The sequence below is a fragment of the Stegodyphus dumicola genome, chromosome 1, assembly GCF_044657685.1.
Source record: "Stegodyphus dumicola isolate Sdum_Otavi_A_Nest chromosome 1, ASM4465768v1".
NCBI classification, from domain to species: domain Eukaryota; kingdom Metazoa; phylum Arthropoda; class Arachnida; order Araneae; family Eresidae; genus Stegodyphus; species Stegodyphus dumicola.
In genome coordinates, this window is record NC_140768.1 from 95190516 (window position 1) to 95204845 (window position 14330).

General features: G+C 31.9%; 1 protein-coding gene across 1 annotated transcript in view; it reads left to right on the top strand.

Annotated features, from left to right (window-relative positions):
* LOC118198444 (eukaryotic initiation factor 4A-III-like) overlaps positions 1-14330 on the top strand; it is a 61928-nt gene that overhangs the window by 13747 nt on the left and 33851 nt on the right. Inside the window, exons 3-5 of the mRNA XM_085817876.1 lie at positions 7398-7527; positions 11952-12084; positions 13753-13833. Coding sequence (XP_085674002.1) covers positions 7398-7527; positions 11952-12084; positions 13753-13833 — 344 coding nt within the window. The remainder of the gene's footprint in view (positions 1-7397; positions 7528-11951; positions 12085-13752; positions 13834-14330) is intronic.

Here is a 14330-nt window from a genome sequence, read left to right on the forward strand (position 1 = left end):
TTGCACACTGAACAAAAGTGGCCAATAGTTTTTTGGAAGGTGAAATATTTGGGGATACAAATTGTGGGCAGGGAAAGACTTCATGCCAATAATTTATTTCATGGTTTCAGGATTCCTTTTTTGACTGCTTTGTGTTCATTGAAGAACTAATTTCGATCAAATGGCACAATAGTCAGTTAAATATGGGTGAAGCATGAGAAAATGTCAGTATTTGATTCTATAATAGTAGCATTTGCCAGATTTTGTCCTTTATAAAGATAAATAAATATTATTTTACTGTATATAATTGCAGTTTTTCATTTTTGAAATTTTCCATGTTTTTCTAATTTCCACCAAATTAATTTTAAATGCCAAATTAAAAATTAGAAATACATTAAAAAATAAACTAAGATTGTTAACTTTAAATTTTGAAACATATTGAGAAGCATTCTTTTGAAATAGTGCATTTAAAGCAGTTAAAAGGGCACTAAATTCTTCAGAACCTACACTGTGCTTTTCTTGAATCAGTTAATCATTGAATACTTTCAGTAGTGTAGAAAGTAATAGAACTTGGAAGTTAGAAAAGTTAATTTTCATGTCGGCAATTCAGCCCCAGTATAACATTTGACTGTAAGTTTTTTAACACACACGTAAAGCTGCCTTCTGGTGCTCATTTTTAACTCGCATATTTAAATTCATTTTCCCTACATATTTGCAATGGTTTTCCTATGCTGCTATCACTTTTATTCCTGAAAAAACAACCAGTCAAAATTTTCTACTAAAAACTATGTTGCACACCCATGTTCAATAAAGTATCTGAAGGGTTAATGCAATTTGAATCACTGGGAGTGGCAAAATTTTAATTAGTACCATGTTTAATTGGATGTGAGAGACTTTTTCTTTCTTCTGGGGTGACTGATCTTTCTGACCCCAGCATCCTTACCTTGATTAAAGGCTTCTTATGAGCCCCCTTTTTCCTTATTTAAGACCTGTATTGGCAATTGCCGGAAAAAAATATATTTCAAGGTACACCGTACCCCTTGGTTAAAATACCCAAAAAATATATAACTTCAATAAACTGCATTTTAAATCAAACAAGGAAATATTATAATAATGGAAACACATGTTATCTAATCTACGCAGTACACAAAGGAAATATTGACTTATTTAAAAATTTCTGTTTCTTCGATATGTGTGGCACGCATAATTCTTTAGCAGCATCTAAAAACTATTTAAAATTATCTAAACTAAAATCTGTATACTGCGGTCGCCACATAAATCCACAAAAGGAAAAATGAAAAATATCCTCCGGAGTGTCGGTAGCATTTCTTTTCGCAAATTCGTCTTTATTACACCCCACATATTTTCCATAGTGTTGATATATTTAAATCTCACTGCGTAATTTACCAAGAGGTGAATGAAGCCATTTAAATCTTCATTTACACACCAATCGATCAATGTTTTCTTTCCCAGTCATTCTAAAGTGTGCAGAAACTTCAGATTAAACCAGCAGGCATTTTACAGAGTAAAGCACAAAATAATCAACTTACTTACTAACCAGCATCCATACCTAAGTAAGCCCTTACAAATATATTCCCATCAGTCAAAATCACCACAATCACATACTACAACCAATCACGTCATAACAGGGTTTCCTTAACATTCAACTACTCAGGTTACCATAAATGAAACAACAATTTGGCCGATAATCCGAGGGGTACCCTAAAATATAGACTAGCCCAATTGCTGTCTTTTAGCTGACAAAAAAAAGTTTACCAAGTACTAAACCATCTGCTGCCATCAAATCTAAGACCCCTCTCAACTACAGGCTTCTGAAGATTTTTGTTGACTCTTTCCTCGTATTTTCTTTTGCATATATTTACTGACACTCAGCAACTTTTAAATTTTACCACTAATTCAAAAAGTTGTTCTAGCTTACCAGTTTTTGAGCTCCAAAAAATCTTGAATATGCAAGAACAGCGTGGGCAGGGGGGGCCCAAGAGCGATGCGCAGTGCAGGGAGAAAGTTATGCCACATACGCATGACGTCATGTGGGTGATAGCGTTAGTTCTTGGCGTTTGTTTACTTTCGTTGCATCAACAGTTTGATTTGATTTGTGTTGTTAATTTGCTATTATACCTAGGCGGAAGTGGCAAATTGTGCTATAGCGTAGTGTCAGAATTATACACGTTAATACGTTTTTTGGCGGAAAACACTCTTTACAACCAGATAAAATAACTATTTTTTAATGAATTTATGTAGTTTTCATACATAACCGTGATGTAATTTTACATTTATTTTTCATTTTACTGCTATTTTACATTTAAATTGAAAAAATTTCTCATTTTAAATCATTTTTTATCATAATCTTCATTTTGTGTATGAGACTTACATCGTAGTGAGATATTTAAATTCAGTGTCATTAACAAAACTGAGTACCTGAATGATTAGTTAATAAATTCGCGTATCCAACTTCATTCACATGTTTTGGTTACTTTCTTTACATCCCAAACGTAATTCTATGTATTGAAGCAGCGTCTGGGTTAAGCTTTGCGAACTAAGTAAACTGAGACATGCCTCACCGTGAGGAAAGAGCAATTTCTCAACCAGACTATGATGCAAACATCGAATGAGTGAGTGACATATTTCCTTCAGTGTTATTTAACTGATGCATACAGGTATGTGTGGTGTAATTTAATTGATATAACTTACACATGCTTGAACCTGAAGGAAAACAAATTTGTGTATAATGCTAGAATACAAATAGCGAAAGAGTAAGTAAAATATTCTGTTCAGTGTTATTTAACAGCTGCATATGTTTTAATTTTGATTCCATGTAACTTGTTTTTAATTATAAGAGAAAGAAAAATAATTCAATATTGAACACATATTTCGAGTATAACAAAAGTATTTTAAGAAACAACCTGATAAAAATACATTAGTAATTAAAAATATTTAATTTGTGTACAGACTGAATTGAAATTAAGATGTGGTGGTGTATTTAATTATGGCAAAGCACACTAGGGCTATCTGCGTAATAGGTGTGATGCCTTCGTGGAGGACTTTCTCAGGGAAACTGGCTCGTATACACGTTACACATGAGGAAAACCACGAAAACGCCCATGCAGCCAGCCCATTCGCGGGATTCGGACCGAACTACCAGTGTTCAGCGACTTTACCGCTCGGCCGCTGGTGGGCCGAAACTAAGATGTAGGGCAAGTTTATTATTATTATTGTGCGTATATGTGTAAGAAAATGTATTTTAATTGTTCCATTTTTAATGTATGGAAGGAAGAATAGGAGGCCAATATCGAAGATTATTTACTATAGCAAATAATCACGTCAGGATAAATGTTATATAGAAATCTTGGGAGTGTAAGGGATTATAAGAGTACTTTTAGATTATACTGAAAATATATGCACTTCTGCTAAAATCTGAAGTGAATCAGTATGAAGTGACTTTAAAAAGAATGCGATAAGTATACTATTTAAAAGTATAATGACGGATATTAAGAAATTTGTAGAATTTTATGGTACTTAAATATGAATTTATTAAGTCAAATCTTTTTATATAGATTTTTGGTTGAGATATGTAATTTAAACTGAAAAACACGATCATATATTTCTCATGGAATTATTAAAGTTCATTTGTATTAAAAAAAGTGCATGAGCAATGAAAATAAATAGAATAATACTTTTTGATTATGTTTTTACCATGGTCTTAGCAGTTATGCCATCATGTGTTCTTTTCAACAAGATTTATTTAGTGCAAACAATACTACGAAAAAATATTGAAAAATACCTTGTTTTACAATATTTATTTCCCTTAATTAACTTAAATATCGTTTTTCATTTTCTAATGCTTTCCTTTACGAAAAGAATTTAATGTTTACAATTATTTTCAGCATTCGTACGAATTCTGTGCATAAAATAAATATTTTCTTTAACAAAATACTTAATCGGAAAGTATATACCCGGTATTTCCGGTGTATCTACCACATATAAAATGATCATTTTGCTTTAGTTTACATTTTTTCCATTACCAAAATCATGTAGCAGACGCGTCGGCCGATGCATCTTGTCTCCCGGGTGACGTCACTACCAGCAACCAATGGCACGCTTTTTCCGTTCCTGGCCTAACCTTAGTATATTAAAGAACCTTGCAGCGTGGGTAGTGATAACTGAATAACTTCATCTTTCCCCCCCCCATACAACAAATTTACGACCTGCACCTTCCTTAATAAAATCTGTTAACTCATCTGCTTTTCTGTGGTATTTTCTGGTATTTATAATAAAGTTCCCAATCTAACTTCACTATATTTTTCACCACAGAAAATTCCTTTCAAATGTGCAGTTTTAAGTACTTAAAACTTATAATTGTCACTTCATGGTTCACCTAGTAAATATTTTCTGATAACCTTTAAATTGATTTAGGGCTCTACCTTGTAGCGCAGCGTTGCTATGGTCACCTTTTGCAATTCTGCATTGGCTGTAATAAAAAATGCATTTCTAAATTTTCCAAAAAGGTCAATACCAAACTTCTGCTTTTCGATTTTCTGCATAGTTTCATCGAGGTGTATGTACTATCTAAGCTGAAGCTTTTCATTGGATTTGCTGGTACCATAGGAACTTGGAGTTGAGTGTATCATACACTAAAATCGTGCATTAACTACTACACTAATGGTAAATTATCATTATAGTTTAAACAACTCACAAAATGCTGTTAACCTCAAGTTAAAATAGCCTTTTATTTAGTCATATTCTTTGGTTTTTGGTGATGTAAAGAGTATTTTCATAGTGTAAAACATAATTGCCTGTCAAAAGTGATCATACGTGATCTAAATGAAACCTAAATTTAATGGTTGCTTTCCTTGAGCTAAGCAAAAAAACAAATGAACAGGATATACAATCAAAAGTCGTTAATCCGGACTCGTCGGGACTTCGGCGATTCCGGTTTATAGATCATCAGTTTAAATATGGTAAGATTGCATGCATAAATTATAAAATTAAAAATATGAAACTGTAATTTATGAAATAAAGAGCAATTATGATCTAAAGGGTATCAAAATTTACAAAAAGAAAAAGCTAAATATTTATTTGTTTACTTTATTAAACATTTCTTTCAATGTAAGTTGTTTAAGTTGCTTCGTTTCATGTGATAATACTTTCTCTTTAATTCTATTAAACAGACATAATTTCTTGTTTAGTTACAATGTTCCGCTGTTCAAGTCCTATAATTGCTGTGTCGAGAATACCGACTAATTTGTCAATCGAAATTTTTTCATTTTCAGTATCTCTGTGTCACTTTCTTTACTATCGGATGCGAATTATGATGACGAGGAACTTGATTTAAATCATATCAAAGACCGAGTACATCGAGATGAAATACTACATTTAGTAAAGAATTATAAGCCAAATAAAATAAAAACATCTGCTCTGAAGCTAAGGATAGTGCTGACAGATCAACTTCCAATTCATTGCGTCGTTTCCTCCCCCCGCAGAGCAGCGTGAAATTGATAAACATATTTCAGAATGATTAGGTAATCAAAGGCTATGCCTTTATCCATTTTTTGCAGCAATTCCATTTTCTGTTTAATGGACTTCGAAACATACTTTCGCTTTGTAGATCCTTTACATATTAGTAAATATGTATCAGAAATTCTATTTGACATAATCGATAGTTCAAGCTTACTTTTATAAAATTGCTCTAACAGTCTGCAAAAAATAAAAAGCCGAATCCAATTCGAAGATTAAGGAACAACGCAATCTGCAACATTAACTGAATTAGATAATTTTAGCTTAGCTTATACCGTCCGTTATACATTAAACACGCATGCATAAACATATTATGCGCATGTGCAGAAAGTTTTTAGCAACTTAACTGGTATAAGCTGCTGCATTATATCAGTAGAGTCTAATTGCTGATTCATGTAGGTCAGCAGGTACTTGACTGCCATTCCATGCAATACTTCCTATAAATGCAGTCCAGGACACTCTGCTAGATTCCTATTCCTAATCTAGTCTTTGACGCCTATATTCCATGTCAGGATTACGTTTATCACATTGCTGCGCCATGCTGGAGAGAATCATGGCTACTGGTCGATAACCAGAAAGAAACATGCTCGGATAGGCACATTGGGATGATTTACAGTCTTCACATACTATTGGCAGAATTGTACAATGTTGAACTTTTCACCTCTTCAGCACTGTGCAGATGCAATAGAAAATGCACATTTTCCAACAAGTCTTAAATTGAGCAGAATTGGCACAACTTGTGCTATAAATGACATTTCCACCACTTGTGGGTATTTAAATTAATATAACAGACAATTCAGATATAGATGATGTAGTCTAAGACTACACATAACATAGACTAAATTAAGCTGGCTTAATTAGTTATACTAAATTACCGACACCATATTTTAAAACATTGGCTAATAAGGCACTTAAGCTGGAATACAACTTTAAACAGAGGTGGCAAAAGTAAGAGCAAGATATAGTAGCCACAAGCTCTGAGCTAAACATTCAAAACCCTTGAGTTAAATATACACAATTCTAATTTGTATTCTAGTGAGAAATATCCCCACCCCTCAAAAAAAGTTATAGTAAGCACATGTATCATCACAAGAATCAACATAAAATACATTGCTGGTACTCAGTGCAAATAAATATTACACAGTAGCAAATCATAAAATGTGTTTGTATGTGCTGCCCTTATAATTTGCCTTCAAAATTACTTTGAAGGATATGAATGTAATAGAACTACTTTTATAAAAACAAATAAATTCTGTATTACAATATGTTAAAACATAAAATTAAAAATTTAGTTAAATTTATTGGTATCAATTAATTTTAGTTAAAACTGAAAAAGAAATGTGGTGGTTTTTACAGTGAAAAAGCTGATAGAGAGATGGCTGAGAAGGAAAGTATTTTGATTGGCAATTAAGTGGAAATTCTCAAAGCAGTAGTTAGAGAACGTGAAGAACAGAGCTTTGTAACTGAATAAAAAATTATATCTTAATATATACTGAATAAAAGGGAAAGTATTGCCATAAAAAAAGCAACTTTAAACAACTTGCATTGAAAGAAATGTTTTAATAAAGAAAACAAATTAATTTTGACTTTTTTCCCAAGGTTATAAATGCTTCATTATTTTTTCATAAACCACTAGTTCGGGTTTTTAATTTTGTAATTTCTACATGACACGTTACTAGATTTAAACTAACAATCTAATATATGGAAGCATCCCAAATCCGAAATTGCCAAAGTCTCAGTTAGTCTGGATCTTGGACTATGTACTGTATATTATTCATTTTTATATGTGATTTATATTCATTTTTATATGTGAAATATTGCAAAATTTTAAGTTGTTAATGAAAAAAAGCAGGCACTACTAAAATTTCATTTCTTAAATCTAGAGCGCAGTCTGGGACCGGTAAAACTGCAACCTTTTCCATTGGAGCTTTACAGATCCTTAATACAAAAGTGAGAGAGATACAAGTTCTTATATTAGCTCCAACAAGAGAACTTGCTGTCCAAATTCAAAAAGTATGTGCATTTAGTTTCTTTTTTTAATATTTTATACAATACTTTTGTTATCTATAATTTGTGTTATTTGTATGTTGGGGAGAGTGGCCAGATTCATGTTAGTATTCTGAATTTTACCTTATGAATTTCATTAATGAGTATAAATTGTAAATCCAAGAGAAATATAATAAATATATAAGTATGGGAGCAAAAAATTGTATTCTTTATACTCATTGTTAATGCTGTGTCTTATTACTTTGGTAATATTACAGATACTTAAAATTATATTCTTAGATTTATTTTGTTCTAAAAATTCTGATTATCATAGGCTATTTGAACATTTAATTTGCATACATTTTACATTAATTATAGTCTTCGTTCTATATTCGTAAGTTCATTAGTCGTGTTTAATTAATGAGTTGCCAACTCTTTCGGTTTGGGTGGGAGATTAAAAATTATTACGAATTTCATTTGTTTAAGAACTACCATTTTTGTTTTAGTTAAGTCTGAGAAAAAAGTAAAATACTCATGAACTTTTCAAAAACTGTACATAGATGACTTTTCTATTATTTTTTCAAAAAAATGTGTTGTGAATTTGCGATGTGTCTCATTCATCATTGCGATTTTTAAAATTCCTACAGTAGAAAGACGGAGGTTCTTAAACATGCATTTACAAAAAAACGCAAGGACAAAGTGAGTAGTATTGGGTAAGGGAAATAAAATTTTCTGTGGGAACAAACATTGTTAATGCAGAATACCTGTTTTTGTTGCATGCCAATTAATGCATTGGATCATGTTGCAGGTTTATTTAGAAATCTGTTTTTGAACAACAAAATCATTAAAAAAATGCAAAAGTACAGGGACAAATACAGCTGCAGTTGTTGAAAAATAAATTTTCAGTTATTGATTGCATTAAAACAGCTTTATTCTGCCTGTCTACAAATAGAAGCAGTAATACCGAGGCAACACTTTGTCCAATTGTTGTTTTTTTCTTTAATCCAGTCTTCAGAAATTTAGTGTTGCGTACATTCTGTCTCCACTTTAGAAGGAGATTTTACAGGCTTTAATAGCGAAGCTAAAGAAATGCAATTCATGTGGATAATTGCTTAGTACTTGGTGCCCACAACACACCAGTAATGGTAGGCTTAAAGACTAGTGTTGCAGGCTCTTAACCTTTTCAGGACGAGCGTCCCATATATGCATTCCCTAAGAACGTCTTATCCACGCATCACTAGAGATTGCATTCAGAGGAAGGAAGATGCGTATACACATTTTAAGCTGGAACGTTTTTCTGAAGACCATTAAATGGCATCCTAAGACCATTAGTTTTGAAATGAACGCAGTTTTAGGTTCCTGACCTTGAGTTTGATATATTCTGCTTGACTCTGGTATTTACACATCAGCTCTTACGAGGATGGGGGCAAGGGAAAGCGTAAACAGAGGTGAGCTCTTTAAATGGCTGCGTGCTAATGAAAACATTCGCATGTCTGATTTATATCCAATTTCTTTTTTTATTCTATTTTTTTCTTCTACTATGTACGGTCTTTTAGGGTTAGTATGTGGAGCCTTGTTACGTTTTGCATTGCTTTCAGATATATTTCTGTTTCTTCTCTTTTTATTTTGGAAAGCCTCACCTCCAGTCTATTATGGCGGGAAAGCACTATTTATCAAAGGAAGAATATGCTCGTATGGTCAATGAACTATTCACTAACGCAGATGAGAGTGATGATTCGTTTTCTAAAGAGTTAGAAAGTGATATTTCTCCGTGCTTCGAGATTTACCACACTCAGTCTTCATTTAAAATTTTGTTCCTTCTTACTGTAAATAGTCTTTATTGTGTTGTTTTATTAATTTTAAACTTTATTGGTGGATTTTATCAATTACAACTTTGAAATAATTTGAATAAGCTTCCGAAAATTATTTTCCAAGATAAGCAATTTTTTAAGTATATTTTTGTGTAAAATAAAGAAAAAAAAACATTATTAATGCTAATTTTAACATGTATAAGAGCTCAAGTAATAATCTAAAATGATACCAAAAATTACGATGCTAGAAGCGAAACTTTTTTTTCTGATTTTTTTTATAAAATTAGGCTTAGCAATGCAAAACCTCTGTCCTGTACGTTGACTGCCTTCGATTCCCTTCCATCCCACACGAGTGTCTTAAACAAAGGTGCACAGTCGCGAAAGGGTTTTAATGTTAGAAAATTTGCATTTGCAAATTATGAGCTGAACCTATATTCTACATAGTAATGCAGAGTCCGAGAGGATTTTCAGTATTGTTACTAAGACAAGGACTAAATTTAGATCTAGTATTAGTAATGCCACAATAGCAAAACTTTTATTAGTAAAAGCAGGCCAACACCAGAGAGTTTCTTTCACGGTGAAAGCAAAATTTGCCCGTTCTTAGCATTTGTATAAGAACTGGTTTAAGTATTATTATTCTATCAAAATATACAAATGATAAAAATGTCTTTTGCACGTAAGTATTTTTGTACTATTTGCATTTAAGAATTAGTAACTGAACTTTAAGCATTTAATTAGTTATTATTTAAATTCTTTATTAAAAAGTGTATTTTCTTTGTATATATTTTTATCATTTAACAACTATTTGTCGTTGAGAAAGTTCTGATTTCGTAGAAAAGTCTCCTGATTTTTTAGTTTTGTAAGTGGCAAGTCTGTTATTGTACTGGTGTGATCTGAGAACTTGTCATTAGCAGGTTCACCCTCTGACTTGTGATCGACATACTCACAAGTGTTGATCACAAGTGCAGAGGTCACTAGTCCTTTGTAGCACAATTAACTGAAGCCTGTAATCATTACCAAGCATAGTGTTAAAATAAAAAGCTACCATGCTATTTGATATTCAGTTACTAATGTTTTAAATAAAAATTTCATTGGGACATCACTGTGTGAGTTATCTCTCAAGCTGCCATGAGTTTATACGGTCAAAAGTCTTTAATCCGGACTCTTCGGGACTTCAGCGATTCCGGATTATAGATCATCATTTTAAATCTGGTAAGATGGCATGCAGAAATTATAAAATTAAAAATATGAAACCGTAATTTATGAAATAAAGAGCAATTATGATCTAAAGGGTATCAAAATTTACAAAAAAAAGCTTAATATTTATTTGTTTACTTTATTAAACATTTCTTTCAATGCGCGCATGCGTAAAGCATACGTTACGCATAGACAAAATTAGAAAATTGCAACCAGAAAACTATTTGATGTGTATTCGTGATCTTTATAATGACGAGGAATTTAATTTAAATCATATCAAAGATGGAATACATTGAGATGAAATACTACATTTAGTAAGGAATTATAAGCTGAATGAAATAAAAACATCTGCCCTGAAGATAAGGATAGTGCTGACAGATCAACTTCCAGTTCTTTGCGCTCCGCGACGCATGCGCACACGCATATGCGCATGCGTGAAAGCATTATGCTTTGATGCACGCGCAGAAAGTTTGTAGCTTTGAGGTCCGGATTAACGACTTTTGGCTGTAGTCATTGTGATGAAAGGAAAAAAAACCCTGAAAGAGTTCAGATTTTAAATTACGTCCAAAGGGGCGTTTTGTGTGTTACCTTTATTTATTAAATATCATGTTCTTTGCACTTAAACCATAACATTTATTTATTATTAGTTTTATTTAGTGCTGAACTGAAATTATGAATCAGGATTTTACATCTTTTCTTGTCAATGGTATGTGGTGAAGAGCAGTGGTATAGCTTTCAATCAGATACCTTTTCAAAGCTGAACTAAATCTCTGTCCACAAGAGTGAATTATGATATGGTGCTTTAAAAAATAAAATTCTGTTGGCTTTTATATATCTGTGCAAGAAAGGGTCTAATGAAAACAAATGATAGATCGAGTTGATTTACGTGCCAGTCTAGGTTACTAGCATACATCCAAACATAGAACAGCTGTGTAAGAACTGGCAGGTTCATTCATCTTGTTAATGGAAACACCAGTGTTTATTCAATTTTTAGTTAATAAGATAAAGATTATCCAATTTCTAATTTAATTTTAGTACAGTTTTCAATTTTTCAATATAACTGTTCTGCTATGAACTTAACTGATTAATACTAATATAAAATTAAATGAATTTTAATTTTATTGTATTTAAAAAATATAAGTGTGCTGATTGTAACATATGCTAAGAATGAAAGACTTGTAGCCAGAGTTTTGTTGCAGATACACAGCTTTGAAATACTAAGTTCTTTCATTTCATGTAGCTTTTATTAAGTTTTGTTTTATATTAAAATAAACTTAAGGAAATATTATTAGTTTTCTTTATGTTTTTTAAAAATATGTAACACAATTATGATTTTTAAAGGGCATTTCATGGGAGAAAATGGTTAGAACTTATTTGTCATGTATCTGTTGTTTCTGAAAATGTATTAATAAATACTATACTGTAATGGTTGAACAATTTCAGGTAATTTTAGCCTTAGGGGATTACATGAATGTGCAGTGTCATGCTTGCATTGGAGGAAGAAATCTTGAAGAAGATATGCGCAAGTTAAATAAAGGACAACATGTTGTTTGTGGTACACCTGGACGAGTATTTGGTATAATACCTTTCATAAATGTCTCTCCTTCTTTTTCATCCCCTTTCTTCTAGAACAGGGATTCTTGTCAGAGTCAATGATGACTAATGAGTAGAATAGGGGTTGATAGCTGACTGTGTATCTAGTAATGATCAGTGTAATGAATTGTTTATTGATATAAAGTTATATCAGGTATTAAAAAAGAAATCACATAAAATGAACACAAGTGAAAAAATGCAATAAAATTATTTGATATATTTTAAATATATAAACTTTTTATGCAGCAAATGCAGTATAAAAAGTAAAAGGCAAAAACATATAAAAACCCAACCAAAAAAATGCAAAGAAAGCAATTCTCTACAGCTTAAACTTGATGTGATTGTCCGTTATTTAAAAATATTGTTATTTCCTCAGAAGATATTACGTATATACCACTTGCAAAACTTGACACATTGACTGGCATTTTTACTCAGTTTATCTCATGTCATCGTCTATTATTTTGTAATTGGATGTGGAAGTGAAACAGTATAAATCAACTTTTTTATAGCGGTTCCATATAAATAAACATTATTTTATATTTAACTTTTAACATTTAGGGGGGGGCCCACCAGCGGCCGAGCGGTAAAGTCGCTGAACACTGGTAGTTCGGTCCGAGGTTTGAATCCCGCGAACGGGCTGGCTGCATGGGCGTTTTCGTGGTTTTCCCCATGTGTAACGTGTATACGAGCCAGTTTCCTTTAGAAAGTCCTCCACGAAGGCATCCCTCCCCTTAGGCAGATAGCCATCGAGGCTTTGCCATAATCATACACACACACATTTAACATTTAGGGGGGGGAGATTATGATAAATGAGGTACTCATAACAAGAGTTAACTCATGTCCAGTGAACAGTGTGTATTGTGACAAGAATATTTTTATATATGCTTCCAAGGCAATGAAAATTTGAAGGTGCTAATATGCCTCACAGAACTGCTGAACTGTCATATAACTGATCTTGATATTATGATGCAAGATGAATGGTTTGAAGGAGGACTCCAGAATAGACAAATACACTAAGTTTTGGAATTTAAAAGTCATCTGTAATAAATATCCCAAAATAAAAGTTGTTACTGAACTAATATCATTTACTTACACTCTTCTGATCTAAAGGAAGCAAATCAAGTCTGTAATTTAGTATCAAAAACAAGAAACATGTTGGATATTTTTGAATGAAAATTATCATTTTCATTTTACTCCTGAAAAATTATCATTTTCATTTTACTCCAACTGATAAAAAATATATCAAATGTAGCCATCACATTAATTAAAGTAGAAGTTTTAGGCAATTAGAATCTGTGATTTTTGTTTCTGAAAGCTTGTTTAGATTTATAAAATTAAAAATAATTATAGTAATATAAAAAATAATAAAACATAAATCTAATAAACTATTTTTTTGTCTAAACTTTTGCTCATATTCTTAGTCCAGTTATTATTTCTCAGTTATTTAGGTGGAGTTATTTTTGTTATGATTAAGTTGTGTGCTGCATATGCAGAGAAATATGTAGAGGGTCAATGAAAAAAGTATTCTTTTAAAAAAAAGTCTATGCAAGAAGAAGGTTGTGAGTAATTAAGCTCTACAGAGCATTTATCTTTAAATTTTTTTTTTCAACATTTGAAATTTCTAAACCCGGATTTTCTGTTTTTATTTTAGATATGATTCGAAAAAGGAGTTTGAAGATGCGTTCAATCAAAATGCTTGTATTAGATGAAGCTGATGAAATGCTGAACATAGGTAAATATATATATGTAATAATAATTCTGCAGATATCCAGATGATGCTTTAGAGTGCATACACAGAATTATAGAGATGAGTAGATACATGTTTTGCATAATGAAGAAAAACTAGCAGTCATTGCTGGATGATAGCAAGAATTTATATTTCTTCTTTTCAGTCACACATCATCTTTATGGGTGTGCTATGCATCCCATAATTCTGTAAAGCTTACAACTTTTTAGACAAAGGGCAAAGTGGAGCAGTAAACTGTATGTTGCTAGACATCTGGTGAGGCTGGGAAAAAGGTCTGCACATAAGAAGAAGTAATATTTATAGATTCGATTACTTCGTTTAAATTATGGATCTGCAATTGGGTATGATCTGTTGCTATGCAAAAAGATTGCATAAGCAAGCATAAAATAAAAAGAGGCAGTTCAGAAAATTATTAAAGCAATTGCTATTTTTTGGAACAGAAAGGAAATAAGCAAATTAAAATGATGAGTAAATAGGACTAC